The sequence below is a fragment of the Catharus ustulatus genome, chromosome 1 (assembly GCF_009819885.2).
Source record: "Catharus ustulatus isolate bCatUst1 chromosome 1, bCatUst1.pri.v2, whole genome shotgun sequence".
In the NCBI taxonomy this organism is placed as follows: Eukaryota; Metazoa; Chordata; class Aves; order Passeriformes; family Turdidae; genus Catharus; species Catharus ustulatus.
The window spans coordinates 138,639,049-138,654,136 of NC_046221.1; the positions used below are offsets into that span (position 1 = coordinate 138,639,049).

General features: G+C 42.1%; 1 protein-coding gene across 6 annotated transcripts in view; it reads left to right on the plus strand.

The window, feature by feature from the left end:
* Window positions 1–397: 397 nt before the first annotated feature.
* Window positions 398–15,088, plus strand: part of MATN2 (matrilin 2) — a 65,742-nt gene continuing 51,051 nt past the window's right edge. For 2 of the 6 annotated variants that reach the window (XM_033059307.1, XM_033059323.1), the window contains exons 1-2: window positions 9,754–9,838; window positions 10,129–10,290. In XM_033059307.1, the coding sequence (XP_032915198.1) occupies window positions 9,829–9,838; window positions 10,129–10,290 (172 nt within the window). In that variant the 5' untranslated portion in view covers window positions 9,754–9,828. Of the gene's footprint in view, window positions 445–1,147; window positions 1,184–9,752; window positions 9,839–10,128; window positions 10,291–15,088 lie in introns of those variants that run through there. The other 4 variants (XM_042779200.1, XM_033059297.1, XM_033059288.1 and 1 more) reach the window with 4 other exon arrangements.

Sequence of the window (15,088 nt, forward strand, 5' to 3'; positions counted from 1 at the left end):
AAGCGTTGATATAAACCCCACACTTAGTTTTTCCACCTGGCCTACTTGACCGCGCCGCTGCTGTGTCAGCTAAGAAACGACGGTCCCTGCTACTTGGCCAACTTATTTCACGCTTCCCTCAGCGCTTTCCCCGACGGAGACTCCCAGCGGCTCGCCGCGGTGGCAGACACCGCATGAGTCACCAGGGACTGTTTGCCTTGGCCCGCGGGTCCTGCGCTCGGGGAATGGGATTTCCATTCCCCGACGTTTCCCTTGGTCGGCTTCCCTGGAAGGCTGCGGCCCGGGAAGGATGCGCTGAGCCGCCAGACAGAAACCACACGGCTTTTCCTAGCAGGGACTCACGGCCCCTCCGGGAGAGCCCGCTCGGCCGGAGCTGGCGCTGCTCCTGGGGCTGCGGGAGCGCAGGGACAGCTCTGGGAGGCAGGAACCAGCAGCGGGGCCGAGGTGCGCGGGGCGGCGGGGCCGGGCCGGCAGCCCAGAGGGGCCGGCAGCCCCAGTCCCTAGCCGGGCTGGCGGGAGGGAGCGAGTCCCGCGTCCCTCGGGACCAGCCGAGAACGCGTGAGGCCGTCAGCCCGTGTCACGAGAGAGCCGTCGATTCTCTCTCTTTCCTCCCGGCAGGCAGGAGGGAGCGGGAGAACAGCCCGGGTCCCTCACACGGGACGGGCGGGAAGAAGCGAGAGAACAGCCCGGGTCCCTCACACGGGGCAGGCGGGAGGGAGCGGGAGAACAGCCCGGGTCCTTCACATGGGACGGGCGGGAGGGAGCGGGAGAACAGCCCGGGTCCCTCACACGGGGCAGGCGGGAGGGAGCGGGACGGCTGTTCGTACCCTTGAGGGGGGCAGGAGTGAAGAGTCAGGACCGCGTCCCTGACGGCAGAGGCGGCTGAGGAGAGAGGAACGCGGCTCTCCGCAGTTCCTCCCGCGGCCTCCCGGCACCGCGCCGACTCTGGAGGTCTGGGCAGGGCAGCCGGTGTCTCCATAGCGGGACTCCCCCGCTTTCCCTCCCCTCTGTAGGGCCGAGCTGCGCTCCTGCCGCCGGGGACGGGGCTGGCGGGAGGCGGCTGCTCCCGGGGGGCGGGCGGGGGAGCGCCGTCCGGGGCCGCGCCGAGGGGAGGAGGCTCCGCGCTCGCTCCCGGCCGCCGCCGCTGCCCGCGCCGAGCGGAGCGGCCCCGCCAGCCCCTCAGGTAAGCCCGGCTCTGCCGCCTGCCCTGCCCCGCCTCGTCTCGCCTCTCCCGCCTGCCAGGCGGGTCCGCCCGGGGACACCGCACCCCGCCGCGTCCCCGCTGCCCGGCGGGGCTCGGCATTGCTGCCACCCCGGGGCTCTGCACTGCCGGCGGCCACCCCCGCCCCAGGGCCTCGGCTCGGCGGAGGGACTGCCCCGCCCCGGGGGCCCCTCCGGGTGGGGGGCGGCCGGGAGGGCCCCGCGGGCGGCGGGGCCCGGCGGGGAGCGGGAGGCCGAGGCGAGGGGCCGCGGCGGCATCTGGGGCTGGGTTGGATGTTCGCTTGCTGGGTCCCGCTGGGGCTGTTTGCTGCTCGTGGTGCAGCTCGCAGAGGGGTTTCCCTTTCCTTTGGACTGCGTGGGTTTGAGCCAACTCTTCATTTATCCCCCTCCCCGTTCATGCTGCAGTAACGCATTTGACAGTGCATCTGCTGCAAGGAAACCCCCACACACACTGTACTGTGAGATCAGTGTAACATCGGAACCAAACTTTGCTTAGAAACGTGTTGGAGAGCAGCCTGCAGGTGTCTTTACAGTGCCAGGGTACAGCCCGCAGGCAGCTCTGCGCTGCAGTCGTCGCTTGGGACGTGCAGGGTCGGGGCTGCCCGGGCTTCCTGCCTTGGCTGGAGGTGGAAGCAGTGAGGGATGTTATACTTACCCTGGAAACCCTCCTGAGATGGCGCTCATTAATCTGGCGAAAATTTCCATGGCATCTTTAGTGACCACCTATTCCTGTTTCAGAAGAGAGTTCTTTCTGCATCAAACTGGCCTCTATCACTACTGAACTGTAGAGTATTGACAGAGAGAAGAATGCAACCTGCCGATTTATGTAATACTTCCTAAATGCTTGGTCTTGCTTGTGAGACCGTCATTCAAAGTGTGAATGATCATGACTGAGGTCTGAAAAGGTGGTATGTGTTACATGTTATAGCTGTGCTTCTGTCAGACAGCTGACTGCTTCAGAAGAAATTACAATCCCATAGAAAATTCTCCTTAAATGAAGAGCTAAATAAAATACACATATGGCTTTCCCATTAAATCCTACAAAATTACAAAATAACTTTTGAGTATTATGCTTTTCATGTAGATGTCTCAGCTTTAAGCATGAGATTTTCTAAACTTTTCCTCATCTACTGTGTATCACTGTGATATTCATCAAATTGAATTTATTTTATATCTTCAGAAAGTGCAGCACTCAGTTACACAAAGCTGCAGTTAAGATCCTTAATCCTGCACTCAGTATTCACACCTAATTATGTGAGTCTCTCCATTGACTTCACTGGGATTTCTCATGAACAAGGGAATGCACATCCTACTGCTTATGAGCTGGGACTCAGGGACCCAGCTGTGATGGTAAAAGATGTTTTAGTCCAGGCAAACTAGGGAAAGGCTAATCAGATCTAAATACTCTCTCATGACTTATAAACCATCTCCATAGGAGGGTAAAATGGTAAGCACTATTTAATTATATTGTGGGTATCATCAACAAGCTCTTTTAGTACAATGTACTCGTTGTTAACATTTCCATTATGAGCAAAGAATATTTAGAATGGAGTGAGTTTAATCCCCAAATTATTGGTTTACAGTGGTGCTGGTCAGTGTACTAAGGTCAGTGTGACTTTGCAAATAAGTTTCAGGACTGTTGTATCCTTTTTTTTCCCCCCAAACCTTTCTGTTTGCAGTTAACAGTCTATTATGGTCTGTAACTAGTTTAGAGACAAAACTAAGCAGCTTACATGTGTATCATGTGTTGTACAATATATGCTTTCATTTAAATTCCTACTCTGCATGGTAAAAGTGAATTTTCTCAGTTTTACCATGCTGTTCTTCTGGGCATGTTGTGGAAACTCTGATGTCTAGATGAGATTCAGTACCAGAAATTGCAAATGAGTCTTTCTCCAAAGAACAAGATAATGAAAAGGTCCATTGTCCAAGTGGCAACTGAAGAAAATAATGGCATGGAGACTGATGCAGTCATAAAATAAGAATTCCCACTGCTAGAGCTTGCTGTCTGACCACTGGAAACTATGCAGAGTAAGCTGTAGTATGGGTGTAGTGTTCTAGAGCACCACCATTAACTTTTATGTGGTGAGTTTCTGAAGTTACTGAAATGGTCCTCAGCTTCACCTCTGAGCAAGGGTTGGACCTGATGGCTTACAGAGGTCCTTTCTGACCTAAATCATCATATGATTTAGTAGTTATTTACTTTACAACAGCGACATTAGAATGACTGTATGTCTTCAGATGGATGACTTTAAATTAAGCAACATATCCTTTAGTCTTCTTCATTTCATTAGAAGTGTAGAAAATTAAATTACATATGTAGTACATATTCTCTAAGCCCATTAATAACAGAGTCTGTTGTGTAGAAGTCCTACTATGGTATTTACACCTGACAATAAAATTGAATGCTGATCTCTGCTTTTTCTGATATTCTGTATGTTTCGCTGTCTGAACTCATCAACTCATGGGCTACTCTGGCCTCTGTACTTGGATAGGCAAGTTGTCCTTTCTCCATGCCTAGCACTCTTTGGACAGATTCCAGAATGTGGTTGCCCTCCTGATTCCTGTAGCACCTTCAGTTATGCTCTGCACTTGAGTATCATGTACAGGGGACTTGGATTTGTGGGCATATTTGGCTGATGACCAAATGTCATTCACCTCCTCTTCTAGGAACTGCTCTGTAGTGCATTTTGTGTCTTTCCTGCACTGTTTCAAAATCCAAGTTAATTTACTCCACTGTCACACTTGATTTTATTAGTCCAAGTTACAATAGTGCTGTGGGATTTCGGAGCAGCAGCTGGAATACATAGGTACTGGTGGAGGTTCAGCTACAGCCCAATTCCTATGCAAGGCAGGAGCATCCCTCAGTACAGAAAGCACTGGAATATCCTTTTAATTTCCAAGGTAACTGTATGTGCTGGATGAGGAAGCTGTATGGAAGCATAGGAGACAAAGGTGGAAGACTTTGTGACTCCGTGGTTGTCACCCTGTCCCCATCACTATGCAGACACGTCTGAAACAGACATTGTATCACATGCTAGGAGTGTGCCCTGCTGCAGACACAAAACAGCAGCCTGTGATCATGGAGCGTCATGGACCCATGCAAAGAATTTGTCTCAGTCTTCTCACACTGGAGTACGCAACTTCTGGTCCTAAATCCACTGCAGATTCAGGTTACTCATAATGTTGGACACTCATTATTTCAGATTGATACAAAACCGATGTTGCCAAGTCAACAGTTCCTTTTGGTTTTGTGGTGGTTTGCTGTGCTACAGTAAAAGCTGTTTGTAACTGAGTTGGCTGTCTCAGAATACACCAGAATTATTAATTGACTTTTAGATAATGAATTTCCCAGGTTTGTCTCATACTACTGGCAGCATGAATGGTAGCCTCTTAAAAGGACCTAAAAATGTTTTAACAAGTGAATATTGCTCTGCTGCTTTTCAGGACATGGTGCAGTTCTGGGTAGGTTCATGGGCACCTAGGGCCTGCCATCAGGCTTGAGCAGCATGTGAGGAATTTACAAACTTACAGCACCTGCAACCTCATTTTTTCTTGGTGATTTAACTCTATTGGTGAAATGCAGTTGATAGTCACTATTTGAGTAGGTGTCTACTTGTCCTGAGCTTCTAAGCCTAGTGCAGCCTTCCTTATGCAGCAAGGAGTCACAGAAAATCCAGTCCATCACTTGGTGGAACAGGATGAAAGTAGAGTGCTCCTTTGTAACGATGAAGGCAAGATGGTGCTTCTTGCTGATGTGCTAAATATCACTCTCCCAATTGTGGCCACTGTCCCCACACAACACCTGCATGGCTTGGACAGATGTTTTGTTATGTTGGACTCTGTGGGCCTCTATAGCTCTTTTTTACAACTGGAAAATGCCTGTGTCAGCAACTGGTCCCGAAAGATGGAGGAAATTACTAATACTCTGTGTCCTGATGCCCATGCTACTAATTACTGGTGAACTAGTAATGCATGTGCTGGCTTGTGGATAGTGAAGTACTTTGGAATATATTGTAACTGATAGTTAAAAGGGCTTTGAAGTCCTTTATTTTTATTTTTTTTTTTAATTTCTGAGATGGTGGGATTGAGAAAGGGGTATTTTGTGGCTTTCATGTAATAAGACCTCATTTATTTATTTTTCCAAGTAAATAAGTGTGTTTGCTAAATTGGGGAAACAGACTCTGATTTTATTGACTCACATAGATTGCTTGTAGGTCATTTACCTTTAGTGAAAGTTTTTGATTTGATCAGTCTCCTGTTTTCTTAAAAATGTGGAGATAATAAGGAATGCTGAAAGAACTCCAGAATAGTTCTCTTTTATGCACTTATGTTCTTTATAATTTAAAAACACTGAAGTTAGGTTGGAAGCTCAATGAGAGTAAACAGCTGTCTCTTTTAACTATGAAATGAGAAGAGCCAAAGGCAACCTCTGTAGTGCTGATAACTGTTGCCTCTGGTGCTTTTTTGTCTTCTCTTTCCCTCCCATGTATGATGAGAAATGATACAGGGTTCAAGAGAGAGGATACTATTTGCAGGTGTTGATGTTCCACGTAACTACTGAGAATTTCCCCTTCTGTGCCATGTTCCAGTTTTGGTGGTAGCTGGAGAAGGTAGAGAGGTAGGGATTTGTGGAGTTTGTGTTTCTGATTTAGCCTTGGAAAGAACCTTGTACTACAAGACAAGGAGGGAGACCACACAGAGGAGCAGAAGGTGTTACTACCTTGTTTTCCAATTGGTTTTTCAGCATGATCTGCTCAGCAAAACCAGGTACATTTTAAGGTACTTGAGTGAAAAAAAGGTGATCTTCCAGGCCAATGGAGGGGTTTTTTGCTTCTCTGTAAAAGAAATTTTCCTGAAGTGTGGTAAGAGATGGAAGGACACTGATTTGGGCATGAGCCACAGAGCATCTCTTTCTCTTGATATTATTTAAGAGTTATCACAGTGAAGAGGACAAATATTAATAACCTGCATCAGGCAGTGGAGAAGGTCACTGATTTATCACCACTGACTCTGAATATTCAGTAGTGTCTCTGCCCAAAACAGCCATCTATCCCTTACAAGGAGACTTCCATGGAAATATATTTGAAAGCTAAGAAACAGGCTTGTATTGTTTCACTGCTGTCCAGTAATGGAAATAGGTAGTTTTGATATATTTTAAACATGAAATCTCAATTTTATTTTTAGTGTTCCTACACTGTGGTTTATTAAAATCCATAACAGTGCATCAGAAAAATTACTCTGATGCATGGGTATTTGGCTAAGCTAATTCAGATAAAATTGATCAGAACACACTATGGCAATATTCTGCTCTTGACTAGGAGCCAGGTAGGGAATGAGGGAAGCCTTAAAAGAACAGAGAGCCTGTCTGTTTACTTGCCATCTTCTAGAATAATCTCCTTTTTTATACCAGACTTCTAGACAGCTGCAGATACTGCCAGCATCACTCACCAGATTGTACCTCGTAAGCAGCAGTTGTCTCTTCTCTGTTAGCAGCTTCTTCACATGTCCAGCACAGCACTGTGCTGCACTGAGTGCTGCAGGGCTGCTGTGAAAGCCCTGCTCTTCTTCCTCTCACTGTGGGTAGAGGAGTGGAGCAGTGGAAGCTGGTGAATCTGGTGATCAACCTGGTAGAGCCTCAAGGACTGTCAAACCTCCTCTTGTTTGTTTTGTTTGTTTGTTTTGGGTTTGGGGTTTTTTTGTTGTTTGTTTTTTTGGGGTTTTTTTTAGCTGTTCAGTTTGTCTTGCAGTGACTTGGTCTTGGATCTGCCCAGGGGAGTTAGTTCCCAGTGGTATAGTGCTGACAGCTGGACTCAAAGTGCCCAAAATATATTCTCCAGGCAGCCACAAAAATATGATTTCGTAAGTTTGGTAAGCAAGGGTTAATCAAGGGAAGATACAGAGGGCTGTGACAGAAGGGCTCAGCCTGCTGGGAAAATGGAGTGTTAAATACCAAATGTGGTGCAGTAAACACCATCCAGCTTCTAGAGTGAAGATAGGAGACCTTGCGGGATATGAGAAGATACACAGACAGCCATGGGAGGGAGGACTGTATGTGGAGCAGTCATGCAACCACAGTACAGACTGGTCCTGTAAAAATGCAAGCAGCAGTGGGCACAAATATGTACCTGGAACTAGAGCAAAGCACACAAGTCCAGGCTGTCATGACCTCAGGAGAGCAGCACAGAAGCTTTCAGTGTGGATGAAGGGGTGACAGCAAGCTTGGATCACTGTATGTTATCACATATACAGTCTTTGGCTTTGGGAATTTGGGTTTGGGGTTTTTTTTGTGTTTTCCTTCTCACTGAAAATGGATACAATTTTGCTTATATGTTGTTTTTTGTTGGTTTTTTTTAAGATGAAGCAACTAAAGCTCTTCACTGTTAAGTATAGCTTTTGTTTGAAACAGTATTTTAAACCACTGTTTCTGAGGGTAGGAGTGTGTTCATAGTAGATTTTATTTTAGCAAGAGTTGGATCCTTTTTGGTGGCTCTCTAAGTAGATTTATTTTCTGATTATCAGACTAGTAGAGATATTAAGATCAGAGGATCTAAAGTTTTTGAATCTAAAGTAAGTACTATTGAACAATGTGTTATTCAGTGGCTCTGTTTCTTTAGTACTCCAATCTTACTTTTCAAAGGGACTGGTAAAAATTGCACTAAATTGAAAATATAGTGCTCTAAAGTATTTCAGAATTCAATGACAGCTAATGAATGATTATGGAGACAACTCAGTTTGTACAGTCAGCTAATCACATATTTAATCATAATTCCTCACAGAATTCAAAGACTTCAACACATTTTTTTCTTATTTCTGGACTTGCTTATGGACAAGTGAATTTGAAATGGACCAAATAATTGCTATAAAGGTATAAAATATGTTAAGTGTCAGATTGTAGGAGGGTTTATTTTGGGGTGAAACTGTCCTGAGACACTGCTTTATTGCCATTTCCTTTGGCATCATACTGTTACTGGGTCATTTAACAATGTGTTGTGAAGGCTCTGCCACATTGTCCTTGGTTCTTTAACGTGCCATCAGACACAGCTGAAACGACTGAAAGAGCCAGAAAACCCTCTTGAGCATTCTATTCATGCCTAGTTCCTTTAACAGCCTTGCAAGGAGGGTATTTCTCTGTTCTCTTTAGTCCTGAGAGCATGGCTTCTGATTTTCTAAAACATCAGTGCTAGAACTGGCACACATCCTTGAGGTCCATTTGCCTCGTGTGCTGGATGAGCAGGCCTGAGCAAGAGGAGACCCTGGCATAGCCCTGTCTGTGTTGATGTTCTGAGGAGTGAAGAGACCTGGGATGGGTGATCTGCAGATGTAACAATTATTGCCTCCAGCAAAACAGTCCCATTTCCAGTGGTGTGTGCTGTTTCCAGTGTTCATCTGTTTCTGACTTGAACACTGGAAAAACTCTAGCAATAATACCATCCAGATGCCCAGAAATTTAATTTTTTTTGTGGCCATTTTTATAAACACCAGCTATTTCCATCTCTTTCCTAGTTCAAATGTCATTAAATCATGTATTGCCCATTACTGGATAATATTGAACACTGAAGTAAGGCTGAGCATTTTGAGTGCAAAGACTCATTTTGGCATATGCACCAGAACATTGTGTCTGCATTTAGGGCTACTGAGTAGAATATACAAAAGGAAAAATAAATTGATAGAAAAATACATTATGTATAATGGTTGCGTGGGAAAGACTGAAAAATAATGAACAAAATACCTTTGTTATAGAGAAAATATTTATTCAGAATTTTCCTCTTTGCCAGTGGGAAATGGTTGGGAAAGAAGTAATCTTTCAGAACGGAAGCATTATCTGCCTTCTCTTACATATCTGCTTATCAGGTTTAGGGCCCTATTAAAACTGTTTTCAAGTCTTAGTTGCATCACCAAGAATTGCTGTTAAAATTTGCTTCAGAAGTTCCACTCAGATTCAGTTAAAACAGCTCTTTGCTATGAAAGTGGGTAGTTCTATCCATGTCTTGCACACCTAGGGGAGCTCTTTACTAAGTTTAATCATATCACCCACGCCAAAACTGAATCTAGCTCCTGTGGGATGCTCTCAACCACAACAATAAAGGTTTGGGGGAGGGTAGAAGGAATCTCAGTCTCAGGAAACCACCAATGGGGAACACAGCCAGAAAATTAGTCTCTAGCATGTCAGTCCTTGTTTTCTGTTTGTAGCAGTCAGCCATGGCTTTTCATGGCGCATTATCAAGCTCCTGGTCAGGAGTCGTCTCTTAAAGTAGAAATTTTGTCTGTCCATTTGTTCTTCTGTGTGATAAAATTTATCCAGAATGTATGGCAAGCTCCTTGCCAGTCCTCAAGACTTTCTTCCTGTAAACAAGATTCATCTGCACTGTTATCTTCATGTTAGCAATCATGGACTGTCTTCTGAAAAGTAAGCAGGAGTTGTCACCAGTTCACATTTAGAGTCGCTGTTTCTGAAACATATTTTTTTTCTCTCTATTTTAAATCTTCAAGATTTTCTGAAGCAAGAATCCCTCAGACTACAGGAACCATTAAATTTCTGACAATAATTGCAGAGGTGCACTGAGTGGAGTAACAAAAATCTATTTGTCCTCCTTAAAGCTGTTTATGCTGACAGGTTGAGTGAAACTTCCTTTTCTTGCTTTAAAAATACTTGATTATTATGAATTGTTGTCAATGTTAACTATGGACTTCAACTAACAACATTTAGAAATGCTATACAGGGACTGCCAGCTGCTATGTTATTATGTAAACCTTGTTTTTGAAGTTGTAGGTATTATTCAGTGCCAGTGTGTCTGCATGTTTGTATGTGATGGAGGGGAAGCAAAGCTGCTGGGTGACTGATGTGGTTGGAATGCATCTTTTTATGTAATCAAAGAACTTATCTCCTCCTCTCCTCTATTGCAGTTTTACATCCTTGTGTGTCCCTCTGTTTTGTGAAGATGAAGAAAATGATTGTGTGTTTCCTTCTGCTATTTGCACACACTCTGTTTTCCACTGTCATGGCAAAAGATCTCCCTGGAAGACATTTCACTCGAAGAAGAGATGTTAACACACAGTCTCTGCTGGGTAAGTTACACACAAAATACCCCAAACACTACTACCAAAAGCTGTCTCAAGCACAAATGATAAAAGGCGTAAGCAGCTGGCCAAACCTTAGCTGAATTAGTTTATAATGAAAAAGATATTTTCATATTTTCAGTTGGTTTGTTGACCAGGTAGCAGCTGTTGAAAGAAGGTATTTACTTTTGGGGTACCAGATTTACTTTATGTAAGTGGTATGAAATAAATATTTGCTACTGGATTGTTGGCTTGGAAAAAAAAAAAAGGAACAACTTTATTTTCAGCATTTAGAGAAAATACCTGCTGGTCCATGGAAGTTCTGTCAAATGAGCCTTTTACTGCGCTGGAAAGTTTTAGCTGTCTACATGTGTGTAATGTGCATAAAAGTGATTGAATGGAAGTCTGTGGCTATTTAAATGAGGCTTGTCATTACTTGATGCTAATCCCTTTATTTTGTCAGATTTGTTTATAATGAGTAGCTTATTTTATAATGAGCACTTTTTTATAATGGGCTAGTTTTTCCCTCTTCTGCCAAAAATCTTAGGACACGGTGTATCAGTTTCAGCTTTTGGGCTGTCATATTTTAAAACATAAGGTTCATCTCTCTATTGGTGATCATCACCTGTGCATCACCAAGCAGTAAACTTTTTAATTTCCTAACAGTTTGTGACTTAAAATAACTGTCTTTTGCTAATAGTTTAAAGTAATTGTCAGGTTATGAAAACACAGCATGGGGTTTGGACATAGCCTATCATTAGGGATTAATGATTCACAGCAGTAGTAGATCTCATCAGATACCTCTCTCCAGCCTCTGGAAGATGGTAAATGGACTCCATTAATGTTACCTAACCTAAGTGAATATGAGGAATGTGAAATGTCCTGCAGAAGATACATTGGGATGAAAGAAGAAGAAATAAAGGATATGGGAAAATGGGTGACAGAGAGGAGAGCACCAAGTTTACAGTGCATCAGTGAAACTCTTGTCTAAATAAAATGTAATCCTTTAAATGATATAAAACTCCATAAAGAGCCACTCACAATCTGTTAACTTAAAAACATCAATTTTCAATTCCAATAGCACAAATTTGAAACAAAAAGAACAGATTTCCATTTCTTATTCATCTTCCTCAAAACTAATATATGCTGTCCTGAAACACTTGGGGTTCTGCCACTGAAGGCTGAAAACCACAGCTCTGGAGATGTAATTAAAAAAACCCCATGGATATAGAACAACAGAGAGAAATACTCACATTCACACCCTACTTAACAAGAATCTCAAACTTTCTAAAATCCTACATTCTAAAATGTGATTATATAGGAGCTCTTCCTTAATATTTTAGGGTTCCTAGCAAATACCCTAAGTGAGCTTATTACTTTAAGAAATAAACTGCCCATCTCTCTAGAAAATGAGTACAGAGGCAAGGTGTTATGTGGAGAAACTGAAAGTGTCCCATTTCTCATTTGCCATTTTCCCTTTGATTTTTAAAATTCTTTCTATAGCCTGTCTCTCAAATTTAAATAGTGGAAAATATATGAAAGGCTTTAGCACTCAGTATAAATCAATATGCGTAGATTAAATTATTTATTTCTTCTTTCAAAAGCCCGAAGATTTCTGGTCCCTGCATTTGGAGACCACTGGATCCCTATTCAGTTTGGCATGTGCAGGATACAAATAGCTGGCTAAAGAAACCTTTTCAAGACATTAAATGATGCAAAAAACTTGGAACATTCTCTGATCCAGCCCATAGAAGTACGTGGCAGTTTGGAGTCAGACTCTTGGGCCTGGCATTCTGTTTCAAGAAATTAGGTCACCTAATGTGCAGCAATGTATAGAAACAGTGGCATAGTAACATGCCTCTATAAAGAACAGAATGTGTGAAGTGCCACTGTGCTGAAAAGTTGAGTGTTCCTCAAATGGCATGAGAAAGAACAGGGCCAAAACATGATCTCAGTGACATCAGGTAATAGACTTATTAAAATCACTCCAGAATTCCAGCAACTTTACAGGTATTAGTTGTCACATTCTATATAGTATGCATATTGTAAGTAGTGGTGGTGATGACAATTGCTGCTGTTGTGCAAAGACTTGCTTGGCAGGCAAAAAGGAGGAAAATAGTTGCAAAGAACCAACAGGTACCTGGAAATGTAATAAAAATTAAGGTTGGGGATTGGATTTTTTTTTTTTTTTTTTTGTGATGGAAGTCTCTTTTTCAGGACTAAAATGAAAGTTTATGCTATGTAAGTACAGCGATATTGAAATAATCTTTTTTTCTTCTTGTCACCATATTTGAAACAAAAGTGTACTGCTGTGATAACTATTTACTGTAAAATACCAGTAGTGTCCAAGTATAGAAGAAATGTCCAAGAAGTAAAAGTTGTTGTTCTAGGAGACTGACAAGTTAAATAAGTAAAATGGAATGGATGAAAAATTCTGTGGGATTGTCTATATAGAGAGAAAAGCATTTTGAGATCCAGGTTTAGGAGGATTTAATTTTTCATCTGCCATGCACTAATGCTTCATAGATTTCTTAAGTCTTGTCAGGTCTAATTGCCTGTACATTTTAACAAAGTCTTCTGAAGGAATAAGCTGTGTCCAAAAAGATATATATTTTTCCTATTTCTCAATTTTTCAACTAAATCTCAATGCAAGTTGTTTTAATTTGGCAAGTCTTTTCATTGCTTATTGCTGTTTAAATGATTATTGCTATAGCTAGTAATTTCCATGAAAGAGCTAAAATATTTTGTTCAAGGATCTATCAAAAATAGAGTTTTTGGAACTCTCACTATGTGGTCCTTCAAAGCCAAATTGCTTTGCAGGTTTTTCTTTAATTAAACACCAAGCCAGACTTCCAAGTATTAAAAACTTGACAATTGTGCCAAATTAATTAACTTTTAACTTTTTCTTAATCTTTCTTGGAGCATATTAGATACGGATGTGTTTCAAGTAATAAAAGAATTTTTATTATATTGCTGGAAGATGCTGTTTTCATGGAGATATATTTGTGTTTTAAAGAATTGTTTCTGTAGTTATGCAAGGTCTTGTGAAACAGCAGAAAGATACAGGGTGTTCAGTTTCTCTTTTCTGTAGCAGGTAACAGTCACCTTTTCCCTTGTCTAACATGTGAAATAGATTTTGTCTTCTTCTTCCCCTCATCAGTACTTTGATCCAGAGTTTGGGTGAGATTTGGCTTATCCTGATTTGTGAAAGGAAAATAATGTCTTGTTTTTTCCTAAAGAAAAGCAGTGATACACTTGCTACATAGCTATAAAGATAAAAGAATATCTGATAAATTAGATGGTTCCCTTCAGATACAATGAAATGGACTCCTGCACCTAAACAGACTGATGAAGAGCAGGGTCAGTTTTCTAGAGTGGGGATTTCCATATTGTGTTTGCAAGGCCAGTGAGAGGTCCACAGCACCCTGCAGCAGGTTTTGTGTATAGAAGCAACACACGCCCAGTCCTTGCAAAATGTAGTGCCTTTTTGGTGTTTGGAGTTGTGGGGGTTTTTGCTGAAGCAGATTTGGGTCTTAGGCCCTACTGCATTCTTAATAATTTATTATAAAGCAAAACAAATCAAAATTCCCACCTTGTATAAAAAAAAACCACAAGTATTTGTGTTTGCTCTTTTTCTTAATGAACTCTGTTCTTGTAAGTTGGGCACGTACTTCATTTCATATGGACATACTTCTTTGGAAAGATCTGAAGTGAATGCATGAAAGCTGTAGTGAATACAGTGAAAGCTAGAATGTAGAATATTATTCTAAACAATAATATTCTTTCTGTTCCTTAGGAATACGAAACATGCAGCAACATGATTTTGAAATTAACTGTGTAAGGAGAAAAGCTAATTTAGGGGGCATTCCTTTAGATATTACATAATACAGAAGAAACAAAAAAAAATTTAACAGATACTGTACAAAATTAAAACAGAGGGGAAAGGAGGCCAAGAAGGAAATGTACTTGGCTCCTGTTCAGTGGAAGCTGCTGCAAAACACAAATGCCCCATTTTGCAACAAAATACACAATTAATTGTCTCTTGCTTGTGTATATATGATTCCACTAGTAATATGAAGTAGTAGAAACTACATGGAGCACTCACTAAGTTCATAAATCACTTGCTACAGCCAGTTAAAAACAATCCAAATATTTTTATAACCAGCCCAGTTCTTAACCTGAGTTTACATACTTCAGGGCTTAAGGCATTATCTGGTTAAACATTGAGTTACTTTAGCAGCAAAGCAGAGGGGAAAGTATGGGATAAAAATAAGCCCAACCTATGATGCTTCCATGGAGTGCAGGTAAGATTGCTGTTCAGTTTTGGTTTAATTCATTGTATATTTATACAGTAGACCTGACCAGAGATCCCTAAATTCTGCTAATGTGGACTGTTGAGCCAATGTGGGATGCTTTCTGCTGTAAGAAACTAATTCACAGCCTCCAAGTATGTGCGTGTTATTTCTTCACATAAATTCAACCCTGCCAAGTTTTATGTCCTCAGATATAATCCTGTTAGAAAGAAGAATTATTGTAACTGAAGTCTGTACTGCAATTAAAATGAGAATTATGTCACAGTAACTACATCATGTATAAGACATACTGTACTGGTATGGTACTGGGGGAGATGAAAGCTCTTCCTTGCAGCAGATGGAAAAAGTGGTTGCAAATTACATCTTTTGAATCACCACATAATTAGTTAAAATGTAAGTACAATCCTAGCCAAGCTTTTGTAAGGATGCAGGGTATTAAAATACCTATCCATTTTATTTACTTTATCAGCTTTCTATGTAAAACATGAAGTTGC